The sequence below is a fragment of the Mus caroli genome, unplaced genomic scaffold (genome assembly GCF_978045245.1).
Source record: "Mus caroli unplaced genomic scaffold, Mus_caroli_1 scaffold_2, whole genome shotgun sequence".
Lineage (NCBI taxonomy): Eukaryota > Metazoa > Chordata > Mammalia > Rodentia > Muridae > Mus > Mus caroli.
This window is the reverse complement of record NW_028227257.1, coordinates 76,329,318-76,344,725: the sequence shown is the minus strand read 5'-3', so window position 1 is coordinate 76,344,725 and position 15,408 is coordinate 76,329,318. Positions and strand designations below refer to the sequence as shown.

At 40.6% G+C, this 15,408-nt stretch overlaps 1 protein-coding gene across 4 annotated transcripts in view; it reads right to left on the bottom strand.

Moving 5' to 3' along the window:
* Nucleotides 1–15,408, bottom strand: part of Hipk3 (homeodomain interacting protein kinase 3) — a 75,335-nt gene that overhangs the window by 16,719 nt on the left and 43,208 nt on the right. For all 4 annotated transcript variants that reach the window (XM_085834606.1, XM_021180708.3, XM_021180724.3 and 1 more), the window contains exon 3: nucleotides 3,294–3,417. In XM_085834606.1, coding sequence (XP_085690732.1) covers nucleotides 3,294–3,417 — 124 coding nt within the window. The remainder of the gene's footprint in view (nucleotides 1–3,293; nucleotides 3,418–15,408) is intronic.

Here is a 15,408-nt window from a genome sequence, read left to right as displayed (position 1 = left end):
CAAGGTCTCTCAATCCAGTTTGCAGATACAACTCTTGTCCCTGTTGTCTGAATTTGGAGTATGCCTACCCAATTTCATGGAATCTGCGGATCCAAACTCTAGACCTCAGATGCACAAGAGCTGCAAGCCCACTGAGCCATCTCCCCAGCCACTTCTCTATAATCTATACTCCTCATCTGAAAACAGACATGATAAGTATGCCAAGGTCTTATGAAAGAAATGTAAAGTGTTATAATAGTAGTTTCTTGGCCAGGAACTCAGTAACTATTAGTTAATTTAAGGTTGAAAATAGTAATAATGTATTTTGAAGACAATCCACCAAGGCTGTACTGGCTATTTTTGTGTCAACTTGACACAGCTGGAGTTATCACAGAGAAAGGAGCTTCAGTTGAGGAAATGCCTCCATGAGATCCAACTGTAAGGCATTTTCTCAATTAGTGATCAAGGGGGAAAGGCCCCTTGTGGGTGGGACCATCCCTGGGCTGGTAGTCTTGGGTTCTATAAGAGAGTAGGCTGAGCAAGCCAGGAGAGGCAAGCCAGTAAAGAACATCCCTCCATGGCCTCTGCACCAGCTCCTGCTTTCTGACCTGCTTGAGTTCCAGTCCTGACTTCCTTTGGTGATGAACAGCAGTATGGAAGTGTAAGCCGAATAAACCCTTTCCTCCCCAACTTGCTTCTTGGTCATGATGTTTGTGCAGGAATAGAAACCCTGACTAAGACAAAGGCCAAGGCTGTATATAATTCGATAGTAGAACACTTAATTCAATCTTGGGCATTGGGCTGAGGGAGATGACAAAGTTTTTAGTTAGACATGATGGCATACAACTATATCTTAGCACTTCTGGGATGGAACCAGGAGAATCAGGAGTGCAAGGTCATTCTCAGGTTCAGAGAGAGCTCGAAGCCATTCTAAGCTACCTGAGAGAGACCCTATTTCAAAGAAACAAGGACCTTGGTACCTTATTTGGAGTACCTAAGTGTACAGAGGCAACTGGCTCCTGGAAAGAGGTAGAAGTACATTTACTGGAGACCTCCTACATCCTAAGTTAGGTGATCACACTCTAAAAAGATCGACAGAATCTCTGAAAATTAAACACCAGCATTTGTAAATATAGCTCGCTTTTGCTAGGCAGTCCAGCACTCAGGAGGCTGAGGTAAGAGTATTAAAGTGTTGTTGTTGTTTTTAAGATAATTGAAGTTCGAGGACAGCATGAGCCACCTAGTGAATCCAGGCCATCGTGTGCTAGTATGTGAAATCCTATCTCAAAAGGGTGAAGTCTTCCTAAGATTAAGAACAAAGTAAGGATGCACAGGATTTATTTGTATATGTATATTTTTAAAAATAACTTCAAAAACTGAATGAAAACTATAATTGGTGCCTTGTGATAATGACTTTCTTCTAGTCCTTAAGAAGAACACATATATACACATATACACATATGTATATTTGAAAATATTATTCATCTAAACCAGGTAACACCTGTTCCAAATTTGGTTTGGTTCTTCCTTACAGCTTTGTCTTTTAAAAAAAAAAAAAATTACAGGATTTAGAAAAAACAAGTTTGGCAAGTCTTTGAAGTTACCATTGTGACCTAACAGTTCTGTTCATTTGGGTGTGGGGAATTTCATTTTCTCTCTTTCACATAAAGGAGGGAGCAGAGTAAATCTTCTGATAAGACTAACATGAGCTGCTCAAGACACTGTCCAAACCCAGAGTGCACCAGCCAGTCAACTTAAAATTGCCACTAGATGGTGTCCTGCTCCACAGGATTACACGTGGCACAAACTAGTCCACAGCTACAACTAAGTTCCTAGCAGCTGACTGCGCTTGGTGCTTCAGCAGCTTGGAACTGTGGGACTCTGCTTAGATGGCCATGTCCTTCAGAACTAGCAATAGTCTAACGGCTGCATCAAAGTCCAAAGTTGACTGAAAACATACCTGAAGCGAAGATGGACAGAAACTGTTACATAAACTTTTAGAGGGCTTCAGAACATAAAGAGGCAAAACAGACAATTTAGAAACCTAATTTAGTGACCTAAAAGAGAAGGTTCACTAGTAGAATGACACTGTAAATGATAAGATTGATGTCAATGATATTATCTCATGTTAATGATAATACTGAACCCCCTCAGAAATATCTAAGTCACCCAAATTAGTGACTACTCAGATGCTTTTTCATTTGTTTTATTTTAAATTATGTGTATTTATGTGACTGTGTACTATGCATGTGTGTACAGGTCCAGTGGAGGGCAGAAGTAGATGGTGGCTCCTCTGGCTGGAATTACAGACAGCTGTGAACCATCTGATGTAGGAGCCAGGAACAAAGTTCGGTACTCTAGAAGAGCAGAACATGTCTCAACCACTGAGCCATCATTTCAGCCCCTCACATCCATTTTAATAAAGAAAAATCAACAATAAAAACCAGAACTAAGGCCAGGCACAGCAGTGCACGCCTGTAATCCCCAGCACTTGTGAGGGGTAGAAGCAGGCAGATCTCTGTGAATTAATTAATCCCACCTGGTCTGAGTAGTGAATCCCAGGGTAGTCAGGGTTATAGAGAGAGACCCTGTCTCAAAAAATAAATAAAATGATATACAGGCCTGGGCAAAGTGACACATGCCCCAAGACAGGGGGGAGGGTACCACAAGGCTGAACTAAGACAGGGCTACATACTGACAACCTGCCTCAAACAAACATTATCCAAACATTATATTATATATTGAATGATGACTACTTCATAAAATTGGTTTGAAGTCTGTAGATTGTAACTAGTTTATAAAAATGTATCTGTGGTAGTTTGAATAGGCTGTCCCCCTAAGAGTTTCTGGCACTGGAATACCTGGTCTTCAGTAGGTGAATGTTTGGGGAGAATAAGGAGGTATGTGCCCTTGCTGGAGGAAATATGTCAACAGGGGTGGACCTGGAGCTTCAGCAGCCTCTTGCAGTTTTGCATAGCTCTGTCTGCTTCCTGTTTGTGGGTTGAGATGTGAGACCCCAGCTGTAGCTTCAGCACTTGCTGCCTGCTGCCTCTGCCCTGCCATCATAGACTCTTTCTGGAACTCTAAGCTCAAGATAAACCCCTCCTCCTACAAGTTGCCTTGGCCATGATTTACCACTAGAGTGTTAGAAAAGAGCTTTGAAGTCAAGAGCTAATGTTAAGTGAATTTAAATTTCTTAAGCTTTGACATTCATGGAGATTTTCACAGTTTGTGTATGGAGAATCATGTAATGCTCTAAGACTAGAGATTATGCTTCCTTTCTAGCAATTCAATCACTGTGACAGTTCTGTTACCTGATCATACTCCAAGGCTCCTGGGTAGAGTGGCCATCCAAGGAATAACTCTGCGATCACACATCCCAGTGACCACATGTCTATGGCTTCACAAAACGGCAACCCCAATATAATCTCTGGAGCTCTGGGGGTGGGGTGGGGCGCGGGGAGAGGAAAAGAAGAAAGTCAGGTTCCTTTTCACTTTAAATTACCTAATTTTATTTGACATTCTAAGAAAAGTTCTAAATGACAGAAAAATCGAGTTTAGTTATGTCGCTGGCAACTTGTCAAACCCCGATCCTAACCCTCGGTCATGTAAAGGGGCCGTGAGCACAGCTCCATAATGAAGTCTCTTCCCCACGAGCCTTTCCCTTAACAACATCTCTATTAATCCTTGAAAAAAACAAAACAACACACACCATGCTTTTCAAGCTTCAGCAGATTAGAAATAATACATGAAAGCTGACAAAAAATTAAACATTTGTAATATCAAAAGAACTCAAACAGGCAGTGAAAGTTAAGACCAAATGAAAAGAAAGTTCCTGAAGCTAATAGATAATCTAGACCTCCATGTGACTTCAGAACATAACAGTAATGAACAGTCACATAACTGTGTCCTTAGTCATCCTTAGAGACAAGTGCAGCATATTCAGGTTTGAAGGTAAAAGTATGGGCTAGATAAATGGCTTGGTAGTTAAGAATACTGCCTGCTCTTCCATAGTTCAATTCCCAACATCCACATGGCAGTCACAACTGTCCGTAATTCTAGTTCAAGGGTAGCCTATGCCTCCTCCTGGCCTCAACAAGCACCAGGCACGCATCATGTAGGCATTTACATGTAGGCAAAACACCAATACATATCAGCATAAAGTTTTTTAAGTTAATTTTTTAAAGTATGGTTTAAGATAGAACAATTAAAATGCATCTTAGCACTTCAGTTATTTGGAAAACTATTTCATTCTCATATTAATTATGCTACTCCATCATGTGGCTTTCTCATGAGGAGTCTAAAGTGGCAGGAGCCTCCATCCACTTTCTGAAGAGACTAGCATGCTCTAACAGAGCCTCCATGTACAGCTGCATAGCAAAGGGATCGCACACCGTTATCCTACGTGTACAGGCATATGTGGGTTTAACTTTCAAGGACAGAACAATGAATATTTTCCCCTAAAAGATTTGAGAATAACTGGTCATATTGCCATATTCTCTTTTTCCCTACACAGATATTTCCCTCTGCAGACCAAAGTATTCACAAACTTCAGGAATTGAGCACTGAACATTTCTACCATCTACGCCTCAGAACCTATTGCACATTGGCAGATTGTATTAACAATGCTGGGTGAATCAAATAGCTCCACAGGTAAACAGGTCATCAACCAGGCAAACTGACTTCAGTCCCTGAACTCCACTTGGGAAGAAAAGGGAAGGAACTCCAGGGAGTACCCTCTGAGCTCCACACATGCTCTGTGGCACACATGCACATGTGCACTTACGTGCATACATATATACACCATACACAAACACACTCACCAAGTCCAAAACTAATGTGACCAAATTATTTTACTTAGTTATTAATATGTTTTTCAAATTTTTCATACAATATATTTAGACTGTATTCTTTTTCCACCTCCAACTCCTTCCAGATCACATACAGACAACCAACCAACTTCTTTTTCTTAAAAGCAAAGGAGGAAGGAAGGAAGGAAGGAAGGAAGGAAGGAAGGAAGGAAGGAAGGAAAGAGAGAGAGAGAGAGAGAAGAAAGGAAAGAAATAAGAATAGAGAAAAAAACCATGGAGTCTACTTTGTGTTGACCAGTTCCTCCTGGACGTGGGGCCTGTCCTGGAGTGTGGCCAGCACGCTCAGTGCCACTCCAGCCACTACTAGTTACACAGTTTCTTGACTGAGGATAGGACTTTCTGCCCACCATTTTCCTTTCCCCAAGCAAGGAGTTTGTCTGGCTTGAACTTTTGCAGATCATAGACTTGCTGCCAGTCTCTGTAAGTTCATTCGAGACCCAGCCCTATTGTGTGGAAAACAGTTTCCTTGCTGTCTGTCATTCACCATGGCATACATTTTCTATGTACAACATCACATGTAAAAGTAGGGAAGCAACATGGTAAAGCACCTACAATCCTAGATGAACCTGACAGAGAAACAAGGTTTCTACTAGCTGCTCTTGTAATACAAAACCAATACTAAGCCAGATGAGGGGGCTCACACCTGTAATGCAGTTTTGGGAGGCTTAAGCAAGAGGACTACAATGAGTTGAACACCAGTGTGGACACACAGGGAATCCCAGGTCACTTTGAGTTACAGAAACCCAGTCTAAAGAACCCAAACTTTAAAGCTTACGCATTGTAAGAACATCACAAAGTCACTGCAGTGATTAAAATTGTTTCCAATTCCTTCACCAGCTTGGGAAATATACTTTTGTATAAACAGACGTCTGCATACATAAACATCATTTTGTGCATTATACATAGACAAGTCACAAATTAAATTAGTGTATTCAGTGAACAGTCCAACAGAGCCTGAAGGCTCACTTTATAAGTAGTTACATACTGTCAGGAGTCCAATCTAAACCCTACAGCATCAAAGTTGAGGTCACATGGTAACAAAGTATATCTATATATAAAATGATGTTTCTTTTTTTGCCATGTGTTTTCAGTCAAGTCTATTGATGTTTATTACAAATACTCTGTCTTTCTAAAAACTTGAAACACTGATATAAAACAGAGCTTAACACTGAAAATTGGCAAGTTAAAAGGCAATTTTCCTCAGTGAGAACAGACCTCTGAATGGACTGGTAGACTACTGATAGTCCTGGAAGGGAATGCTTGGAATTCTTCAAATAAGAATGCAGTGAAGTAAGAGTCACTCAGAAAAGATGGCTATTAATGGAACATCTCAGGGGGGTTTGTTCCATTTTTACCTACTTGTTCAAGTCAAATGTTGAGTTACTAGCAAAATAATTCCATCCCTGGTAGGGAAAGGTCTGTCTTGGTTTAGGAACTCAGTATGTCCAGTTCTAGAAACAGTTATACCTATAATTGCAGGTACCATGGGCTATCACTATTAAACTCTGAATCTGTGTTTGAGGTATTTTCATCAAGAAGTACTGAGCTATGAATGTAGTTCAACCTTAGAAGGCCTTCCTAGCAATCAAGTAGAGCAGGGAGGAGAACTGGTCAGAAGATGTCTCCCACTAGAGTGATTTTACAAGCAGAAATCTTCATTTGTTTGTGTTAATGAAGTAAGCGTAATGCTGATGTGCTAGGCCTCAGACTTAAGCCCAGGTCGGATCAAGCTCAAGGCAATGATGATTTCTTCAACATAAAAGGCAGGTGTGCTCTATGCTGCTTCATGATAAGAGTGTGTGTGCACCTGCATGCTTTCCTGACTTTGACAGGATAAAGACAACTGAGATATACAACACCAATTTAAACAAGATAAAAAAAAATTATTAATCTTTGAGAATATTAAAACCACTCAATTCAGAGGTCTTCAAACATAGAGGCAGGTATGGGAAAGGTTTTAAGAACAAACAACAATGACAAAAACCAGACAAGACAGGCACAGTCCTGAGGAGTTCCAAAATAGCCACAGAACTGTGCAACCATTAAAGCACGCAGTTTTTATGACAGAGGCATAATGTTCTCAGTAACCAATGTCTTAGCTCTGCTTCATTAACTCTTGTACCTAGCTTAACTTTGAACATCAGCCTTCTCTTTCTACATTTACTTTCCCTGAGGAATCACAACAAACTGATCACCTGCATTCTGTAACTGTACTCAAGAGCCTGACTCTGTAGTCCTGGCTAGCCAGCTTCCATTTTGCTCTGCAGTCCAGAGTGGCCTGGAACTCCGAGATCCATCTGACTCTACCTCCTAAGTTCTGGAACTAAAGGTATGGGTCATCCCAACAGCTTTTGTTTATGTACTATATTCTTAGTATTTCTTTTTTATTGCTAAATAGTACCTAGCCCACTGCATACATTTTAGGTGACCATTTATCAGATGATGGGCAATAAACTGTGTATACTTCTTGGCAACTTTTAAAAAAAAATTATAGATTGAGTACTAACTTAGCTCAGTGATAGAGCACTTACCTAACATGTGCAAAGTCCAGGTTAGATGTCCAGCAGAGAAAGAGAAAGGGGGGGCAAACAAAGGGGAAGACATAAGAGAGAGGGGAGAGAAGTGGGGAACGGGGAAGGAGGTGGATTTAAAGTGTCTCAAAGTGAACAAACTGAAAAAAGATTCTTATGTCCTCTAACCACTTCCACCCTCCAGCTTCCCCCATCTTTGGTTTCTCAGTCCACAAGCCAGGAAGGTCAAATATGCCCCTTCTCTTTCACTTTCCACATCTATTAGCAAATCTCACTAGCTAGCATCAAAATAGATGCAGAACTGACCACATTACTCCACCTTCAACATTACTCCACTACTACACTCTCTAATCCAGATGGACATCTTGTTTGGATTGCACCAACAACTTCTGTTTCAGCTTCTGTACTTGTTTTCTGCCACATATCAAGATAGCAGTAAGAGGGGCAACATACACCAGACCACAACATTCCTCACCCTAGAATCCCCAGGAGAATCCTATCTTAGTGAACAATTCCTCACAGAAGTCCCAAACCTCAGCTACACCAGTTATTTCCTGCCACACTCTTAACATGCTGTGAGCAAACTACATTGGCATAAAAACCTCTTCAAACCTGCTCAAACGATTACACTTAAGGATACCTAGGAGATTATTCCAAGAAGCAAGACTTGATGCCTTCTCTTATTTGACTTTCTGCTTAATGATCATTTTATTACAAAGACCCTGTTGCAGTCTTACACAAGTGGAAGACTCGGTGGTGTTTGGCTTTCCGTCTAGATCTTGCTCGGTTGTTCCTTTGTAACACTTTCCAACAACTGATTTCTATATTGGCTCATTGTCTCTTTTCCGCTTGCTCCAGCAGACTAGCATTCTATGAAGGCACAAGACTTGGACTTTTTGTTCCAGTGTTGTGATGCGAGCATCTAAAGAGCACTGCCTGGCACACAGCAGGTGCTCTCTATCCAAGCAATGAATTTTAACAAAGCTTTTAGAACTCATGAAACTAGAGGAGTTTTTTGGTAGAATCAAATATATAAGTTCAATAGGTAGCAGGCAAGAAACTCTGACATGCTAGCCAGCTTGCATTTAAGACACCTGAACATCTTAGGACTTAGAACAAAAACAGATATCATTTACTGAGAGTTAGCAATGGGTCAGGTGCCATAGAAATAACTGTTAATGCATTGATCATTTAAAGAAAATGTTGTACAAACAAACTGCAACAACTCAGGTAAGCAAAAGATTTCACATAAAAGAACTGCTGGACTGAGTGCAGCCAACCCACAGAAGCACAGAAAGTGACAGATCTTTGTTTTTGAAACAAGTTTTAAAATGGTTTGCTATGAATGAAAGAGAAGAAATGCAGGGCCCAGAATTATCAAGGATAAGAATGGAGCTGAGATTTTTTAAAAAGACTTGTTTTCAATTATGTGTATGTCTATGTGTGGGTATGTGTATGTGTGTGCAGGTGTCTGAGGAGGCCAGAGATTTTGGACTCCCCTGGAGCTGGAGGCAGAGGCCATTGAGAAATTCATCCCATTTTAGAAAATGAAAATATTAACTGACCTGAAAAATATTTTTGTGGGGCTGGAGAGATGGCTCAGCGGTTAAGAACACTGACTGCTCTTCTGAAGGTCCTGAGTTCAAATCCCAGCAACCACATGGTGGCTCACAACCATCCATAATGAGATTTGATGCCCTCTTCTGGGGTGTCTGAAGACAGTTACAGTGAGTGGGGCTGGAGCGAGAGCTGGAGAGACCCTGAGTTCAAATCCCAGCAACCACACAATGGCTCACAACCATCTGTAATGAGTTTGGATGCCCTCTTCTGGTGTGTCTGAAAACAGCTACAGTGTACTTACATAATAAATAAATAAATCTTAAAAAAAATTTTTTTTTCTGAAAATAAGTCCATAATTTAAGGAACTACCTACTACAGCCTTTTATGATTAACTAGTCTGTAACTTTCTATAACAAGCAAAAGAAAAGGGATATAGAAAGACAAAGGGGATGAAGAGAATCTTGATAGTTTCCTGTGGGTTTGACATGTCTGTTTACATCGTGGATAAGAGTGGCTACAGTAACGGACAGGAGACCACAGCTTGCCCTGTATTCATGGACTGAATGATCCAGCAGACATCAGGTTTTTAGTTGTAGCTTTTTAACGTTCCCTCTAGGCCAGGGGTGGAAGCGTGTTCAACAGAGATTTCAACCAGTCTTTCATGACGTAGTAATAGTAATATTAGAAATATTAATGTGTAAAAGGAATTTCTTTCTTTGTCTTTTGTTATTGCTGTTTTAGGTTTCTTGTTTTATTTTTTTGAGACAAGATGTGTGTATCCCTGACTGTCTGTAACTCAGTCAATCTGTAGAGCAGGCTAGCCTGGAACTCACAGAGATACCTCTGCCTCTGCATCCTGAGTGCTGCCACCACCTCACCCAGCCCTCTAAGTTTACTAAGAATGAAGTAGGAGTGCAGGTGCTCAGGAGTCAGCCCATCTTCATCTTAGTAACCTAGTAACCTTGTTAGAGCACTTTTCTATTCTACACACACACACACACACACACACACACACACACGCACATAGCTGGATCTGCTCACCCTGACCTCTTTAACCCCACCCCACCTCCAGGCAAATCCTTTCTTTTCTCAACATGTCACCTTCCTACTTTTCACTCCATGTAAATTATTTACAGAACATATAATTACAAGAGTAACTAGAGCTGGAAATCTATTTAATACATTCATAACAAAGCCCTGAGTTAATCCTCAAAACTGCAGAAGCAGGCATAGTAGTGCTCTCTTGTAAACCCAGCATTGCATTCAGGAGCTGGCGACTGTGGACCAGAAGATCAAGGCTATCCTCCACACCTGGGGACTAAGGCCAGACTGGGATATGAGACTCTTATCTCCAAAAATAAAAATATATATACAATAACAGAAATAGCATGTTTTTAATATAATACTATGAGTTGGGCTATAAGTGTCCCATAGCCCTGCTAAGTATTTTAGAAAGTATTAGCTACTTGGTAGTCACACAAATATAGAAGCAGGCACTCAAGTACGCTCCTTGGCAGGACTGTCCAGCAGTAAGAAGTGCAAGTGGAGCTCAGATGTGTCCATTCTTTTAACCACTTCACATTAAGATAAATAATTTCTACCATTATGAAGCCTATGAGACTTTTACAGGAAGTTACACCTCCCAGATCCTATATTCACTGCAGCAGGGTAGAAAAACAGGAAAGAGACGTGGAGAAGAAACCTCTCAACTCAGTCTAGATGATGCCTCTCAAAGGCTGAGAATTTCAACACAAAGCATGCCATATAGAGACAATTTTCCTTTTTTGTTTCTATTCCTTTTCTTACAGATATATTTCAAATAATAACACTAAACTAGGCCAGGTGTATTAGCCAATCCCTTTAACACCAGCACTTGGAGAGCAGGAGCATGTGGAGCTCTGAGACCAGTCTGATCTACACAGTCAGTTCTAGTACAACAGGGGCTACACATTGAGACTCTGTCTTGACAAACAAACGAAAAAAAGCTATTAAAATTTGTAAATCTATATGTATATAACCTTTGAAGTCTCACTATTTTCCTCGCTCACAAAAAAGGCCAGAAATATTCCTAATAGTCAACAATGTCTTGACTTTGTTGTAGCCTACACACAGTAAGGATTCCTTTGATCCTTTTGACTGGTTTTAAACTTTCCTGTTTCTAAGTGGGTCCCCTCTCTCTCCACTTACCACTTGTATCTAAATCTATTTTAAAACATTTCCTTCCTTCCTCCCCACTCTGCCTCTCTCTCCAGTTTTAGAACTCACTGCACTCCTCCCGTTCAGATGCCTAAGTGCTGCATCTACAGGCGTCAGCCATAATGCCTGGCTAAAAACCTTTCAATTTGGTCTAGAGAGATGGCTCAATAGTCAAGAGCATACACTGGTCCTGAAGAAGATAGAATTCCATTCCCAGCACCCACATCAGAAGCTCAAAAGAACCTCTAAACCCAACTCTATCTAGGGGGGTCCCACGTTTCTCTGACCTTCTTAGACACACACATAATTACAAAATATTTTAAAGCATTTAAATTTACAAAATAAAAAGACAACATAGTATTCAGATAATACCCTGAATCAAATTCCTCAAACATTAACACATTAACGTATTTGTATCTCATACAAATTCTGTTTTTGAGAAACTTGATGAGATTCATGTTGTAGATAATATGCCCCTTAACACAAATGCATCATTTAGTGTATACTTCCTAAAAACAAGGTCTCTTCTACAGCTATATACATCAAAAATCAGGAAATTAACATTAGCACAATAATGTTATTCAAAGTCAGGGATACACAGTGAGACTCTGTCTCAAGAAAGAAAAGAGGGGCCCTGGTGTGATGGCACAGGACTTTAATCCTAGTACTTAGGAGGCAGAGGCAAGCAAATCAATCTTTGTGAGTCCAAGACCAGACTGACCTATATAGTGAGTTCTAGGACAGCCAGAGCTCTGTAGTGAGACCATCTCAGGAAAAAAAAAAAAAAAAGGAAGGAAGGAAGATGGGGAGGAAGAGGACAGGAGAAGAGAGGGGAGCGAGGGGAGGGGAACGGAGGAGAGGGGAGTGGAATGATGGAGAAGGAAAGGATAGAAAGGAAAGGGAAAGGAAGAAAATGTTTGCCCATCACAACAAATAATGTTTACCTTTCTAGCAAACAAAATTTTTAAGAGGGCTGAAGACATTGCTCAGCAGTTAAGTGCACAGGCTACTCCTCCAGGGGACCTGGGTACATTCACACCCATGGTGTTCACAACAATCTGTAACTCCAGTTTCAGGGAATCCTGTGCCCTCTTCTGGTCTATGCAAATACCAGGCATGCAAATGGTGAGCAAGCAAAACACTCATACACATAAAAATAAATAAAAGCGTTTTAAAAATAAGTAAATAAACTAGGCCTAGGACCAGCAAAATAAAAATGCTTGCACTCTACCCGAGTTCCATCCCCTGAACCCATATAGCAGAAGCAAGGGTTATACTCTAAGCTGCACACACAGACACTCACTCCTTTTATCCCAGCAGAGACAGAGGCATTAGGGCCAGCCTGATCTACATAGTGAGCTCCAGAACAGCCAAGATTATACAGAGACCCTGTCTCAAAAAGATAAGTAGATAATAGATGATAGATAGATAGATAGATACATACATACATAAATAGATGGTTAAAATTAAAAAGTCAGTCCCAATGTCACAGGACTAATAATACCAGCTACTCAGGTAGCTAAATCAGGAGGAACCCAAGTTCAAGGCCTGTTCTACAGAGTTCTAAGGCAGTGCAGGCAATTTAAAGAGATCTTGTTTCAAAACTAAAAGATACAAAAAGGACTGTATCTCAGTGGTATGTATCTAGGCTTCCTTGGTATGTGTGAGGCCCTGGATTCAAACAACAAGATAAAAATGAATAAGCAAATAAGCACATAAGTTCTATAGTTATTATATACTATTATTTACTTAAGCAAATTAGACATTTCATTTGCCTCAATTCATTTACAAACTAGAGATGCATATACCTTGTACCCTAAGGTTCATGCTCTGAAAATACAACTCCCAGTGTAAAAAGGCCAGCTGGAAGGTAGCCAGCCACCACCTATGAAAAGACTAATGTTGGTCTATGTGAATGCCTTAGTGTCACAGGACAGACTCTCTTCTTGCAAAAGGCTGTTTGTTATGAAAGGGTCAAGGCTGAACTTCTTCACATCTTGCTGGCACTTGTGCCCCTTTCTGCATAAGTCTGGTTCCGTTTCCACTTTATCATGTTGTACCACAGTCACACAAGCCCTCCACAACTCTGCATCAATGTTTAGATATCATCAACTACCAGAACTAAATAGATAAGGAACTGTCCACAAGTCCACTTACAACATATGCATGACAGGGATACACTTGCCTTTACAGAACACAGCAACAAAACTAAGTGCCAGCGGCATATCATTCATTTCCTCAGCCAAAACCACATCTAAATTAAGAGTACTAGAATGACTGCCTCTATGTTTATGAAAAATAGTAGCACAACAAAAACTCTAGCTAAAGAATAAACCTGGGAAGGAATAAAGTGAACTCTCTACAAACAAGACAACATAACTGTGCATTTTGTCTCTAAAGAAGACTAGAAGGTCCTTAAGGCTCCCTTAAAGAAATATTCACTGGGCCAGCACAGGGCTCAGCTGATTAAAGCATTTCCAAGCCTGGTAAGCAGTGGAGGAAATAGCCTACTCTAAAGGCTGCCTTCTGACCTACACCTGAGCCATGGTGCATGTGCACACCCTACATATAGCATATGCACACACGGTAATAATACATACAATTTAAGAAGCACTGGGGAACATAAAATATCCAATTTGATACAATGCTCCCCAAAATACATTCCACTTCAATGTTTTAAATTAAATTCTCAGATACTCTGTAACCTACAAAATAGGTAACTACATTAATCAACTCCTAAGTCCAGACTACTGGGATTTAAGGAAACATGAAAGCAAACCTCTAAATTATGACCATACATGATTTCCTACTAAAACCACTACTTCCCTGAAATAATTGCTCTAAAAATAACTGTCACCGCTGTGAATTATATTCTGAGTAAAGGAAATAAGAGAAGGCAATTATAAAGCTGGATAATATACAAGAAGCCTGGTGTACAGATATGGAGAGGTAATATGTACCTAGGACCATCATTTGTACTGGTGGTACATAAAGCACCAAAGAAAGGAGGTGTGCATGTGCGAAGGTTGAGGATGTGTGAAGGCAGGGTGTGTGAGGTCAACTGTGTGTGAAGACAGGAGTGCACGGGAACTCTGTCTCTTATACAGCTTCCTAGGGAACTAAACCACTCTAAAAAAAAAAAAAAATCTATTTTAAAAGTCTACGGAAAGTAACTTATAACAGGTAAGACACAAACTCTAAGAAACAAATCCCAGTATAAAAAGAAAATATCACTGGATTGAAACTACATTTTCTTGAGATAATCGTTATTTTGAGTTCAAAAGAGAAATTATGGTAAACTGTCCATAAACTGTCTAATTAAACTTGGAAGAAGTTTAATTAGAAAAGTTATTGGTGGGCATGGGGGTGTTAAACCTTTAATCCCATCAACAGTCAAGAGACAGAGTAAAGCCAGGACTGCATAGCAGGACTGACTGTAAAAAACAAACCAATAGAAACACTTTAAAGAAATAGAAAAGTTAACAGACATGTAGATGGATAGCAAGCCATGTGGTGGAGCTCTGAAGAGCATTCAAGCCAATGAGGCAGAGTTGGGGATCCCTTCTTTAAAGATCTAGAATTAAGGGGTAATCTTTCACAGCAAGAACCTGCAGCCAGACCATGCTGACTTCTAGGTGGCAATAGGAGGAGGGAATGCCAAAGAAGGCCCGTGCATCTCTGAGGCCTCAAGTGGGCAAGGAAGAGGAGCAGCACAGCTAATTAAGGGGTCCTCACCATAAGGGAGGAGGCTGTGCTGCCACTGGGATCTTTCTAATGTCTCTGACTCTGGCAACCTGGCCCGGAGGCTCCTCTGGTAAAGTGAGACTGGCACCTGTTCTTCTCCTGGAATGCAAGCACCTGCGGAGTCTGTTTACAGGTCTGCCTCTCACCGGACCAGCTGGGATCTATAAAGATGGAGATCTAACTTGAGCGGTAACCCATCTCATGTTCTAACCGTTACTAACTAATAGCAAGGCATAAAGAATAAATAGAAGGCAGTGGCCTAGAGCCTGCAACTGTCTCTCATTAACCTGGGAACACAAAAACTACTGTTTAGACTGTTAGGGAAGAGGGGCCCTGGCCTAAGCTTTTCAAAAACATGAGGGGAAAAAAAAAATCACAGAGAGTAAACAAAAAGCTCAGCCGACCTAGAAATAACACCACTACTCACCTTCTATACTATAACTAAAGACACTCAAGAAAACACTATCATACAAAGCCTCCAGACAGCCCTGTCCAACAGATGTCCAAATCGCTGGAGACACTGTCTC